General features: G+C 38.3%; 1 protein-coding gene across 1 annotated transcript; it reads right to left on the minus strand.

Annotated features, from left to right (window-relative positions):
- Nucleotides 1–862: 862 nt before the first annotated feature.
- Nucleotides 863–1,276, minus strand: LOC117120628 (uncharacterized protein K02A2.6-like). The gene has a single exon (XM_033265659.1). It carries the CDS (start codon nt 1,274–1,276, stop codon nt 863–865), a length of 414 nt encoding a protein of 137 aa, XP_033121550.1.
- Nucleotides 1,277–2,162: the final 886 nt, after the last annotated feature.

The following is a 2,162-nucleotide window of genomic DNA, read 5'->3' on the forward strand; positions in this document are numbered from 1 at the left end:
CGTTCCTGTGCAAATCTCTATCCACAGCCAAACTCAAACTTGGCATGTATGCTGCATTCCCTTTACCTCAATACCAGTTTCAGCAATAGCTCTCACGGATTGAGGAACCTCACTTTGCACTGACCTTAACTGACAATCAAACTCAATATCAAAAGAGAGAGACGAAATGTTAATTAGTTTTCCAGCAAGTTGTCAATAAATCACATATGCATACCTATGGTGTAGTATAGTATAGCTGACCTTGCATAGGCAATAAATTACAAAAGCAATGATTATAATCCAATTAAAGAGCAATTACCAGAGAAAGGCCTAATGTCCCAAAAGATGGTTGGAAATCAGGAAAATTTTTAAAGGGTAGAAACACCTCAGATGTGAGGAAAGCGATTTTTTCTCTGCACACTGCTTACTTTTTGCTTGTTGCCAAGGTTTAAAAAAAGTAATGTTGGTGGTGGACTTCACATCATGTTCCTGATGCTCAAGATGAAAAAAACGATTGTTTTTCGTCGATTATAGGCATTTTTAGTCGATTTTCATAATTTAAAAATAAATAAATAAAATTTGTATTAGTTTTTGTAGATCAGTTTAGTCTAGTTTTAGTTTAATACTAGAGATTACAAGATATTTTGTATAGATATTCCAACTAGCAATCATTTTTTTTTAATTTGCTGGTTTGTGAATTTTTACCTAGCAATTATGACAAACCTACTAGCAAATTGCTAGTTTGCTAGCGTGAATTTCGAGCCCTGCCTACATATTTCACCTTACGTTTCTTCACTTGACACTTGTCAAAGTTGAGTTTCAGATTCCAGTCTGTTGCTCGTTGCACTACCTTTTTCATTATTGAGTCATGGTGTGCTTCATCTCAGCCAGCTACAAGGATATCATCCATTACTGCTCTAGCTCCTTCAATGCCACTTAGCATGTTGTCCATTATTTTCTGGAATATTTCCGGAGCACCTTTTATTCCAAATGGTAGTCTCAACCAATGGTAGCGTCCTATTGGTGTATTGAACGTTGTCACCAGGCTTGACTCATAGTCAAGTTTTATTTGTAAGAAGCCTGACCTTGCGTCTATTACAGAGAAGACTTTTGTACCAGCCATCGATCCCACTACCTCTTCAACTGTTGGGATCGGGTAATGTTCTCTTCTGATTGCCCTATTGAGGTCTTTAGGGTCGGAGCATATTCTTAACTTGTTGCCTTTCACTACAACTACCATGGAACTGACCCAATCAGTAGGTTCTGATATTTTTGTGATATGACCATTTCGTTCCATTTCAGCTAACTTTTCAACTTTCAACCGCTTCTTTAATGCCAGTGGCTGTCTCCTTGGGCCATGTACTACTGGTTTCACTGTGGGGTCGATCTTCAGTGAATATGTGCCTGGGAGTGTCTTTTACAACTGCGGGTAGTCGTTAATGCTGTGGATGCGCTGAATCAATTGCAATTGCTTGCTTGCCGCTCCCGATAGCAATGGTGGTTTATCAGTGTTCACAACATAATACAACACATCGATGGTACGATTCTTGTATGTAGTCTGCAAGATTATGCGGCCTTTTACTTCTAATGCATGACTGGTATACGACTGAAGTTTTTGCTTTGTTGGTTTCATTTTCTGGTAACAGCTTTGATTTTTAAGCCAACTGTATGGCAGGATACTTGTTACTGCTCCTGTGTCTATCTGCATGTACACTGGTTTTCCTTCTACTTTTACTGTTTCATACCATTCACTACTGGTTACATTTCCAATAGCGTGAACAAAGTGTGAATAATCAATCTCTGATTCATCTGAGGAGTAATTTTCTTCCACCTGGTGTGTACTTTCACGTTTGGTATCTCTTTTTCTACAAACTGCAGCGAGTGGTTCTTCTTCTGACAGATAGCACATGTTTTATTCTTAGCTGGACCATGGAGGTATACCTCCATGGCTGGACATACTTTATGTGTTGCATCATAGCCACACTTAGTGCATTTCTTTTGCTTAGTTGACAGTGAAGGCTTGCAATGCTTGCTTTTATAAGGCTTTGAAATTCCTTTTTCTTTTCTCTGGTAATGTTCTGCCTGTTTCCTAATAGCATGATTTTTTGCATCTTCATTTTTCCCAATTACTTTCATACTTTCTTGGGATGTCTCATAGTTTTGGCCTATAGATACAGCTTTGT

Source organism: Anneissia japonica, unplaced genomic scaffold (assembly GCF_011630105.1).
Source record: "Anneissia japonica isolate Jap-2015-1 unplaced genomic scaffold, ASM1163010v1 scaffold170222_len2245_cov147, whole genome shotgun sequence".
Classification (NCBI taxonomy): domain Eukaryota; kingdom Metazoa; phylum Echinodermata; class Crinoidea; order Comatulida; family Comatulidae; genus Anneissia; species Anneissia japonica.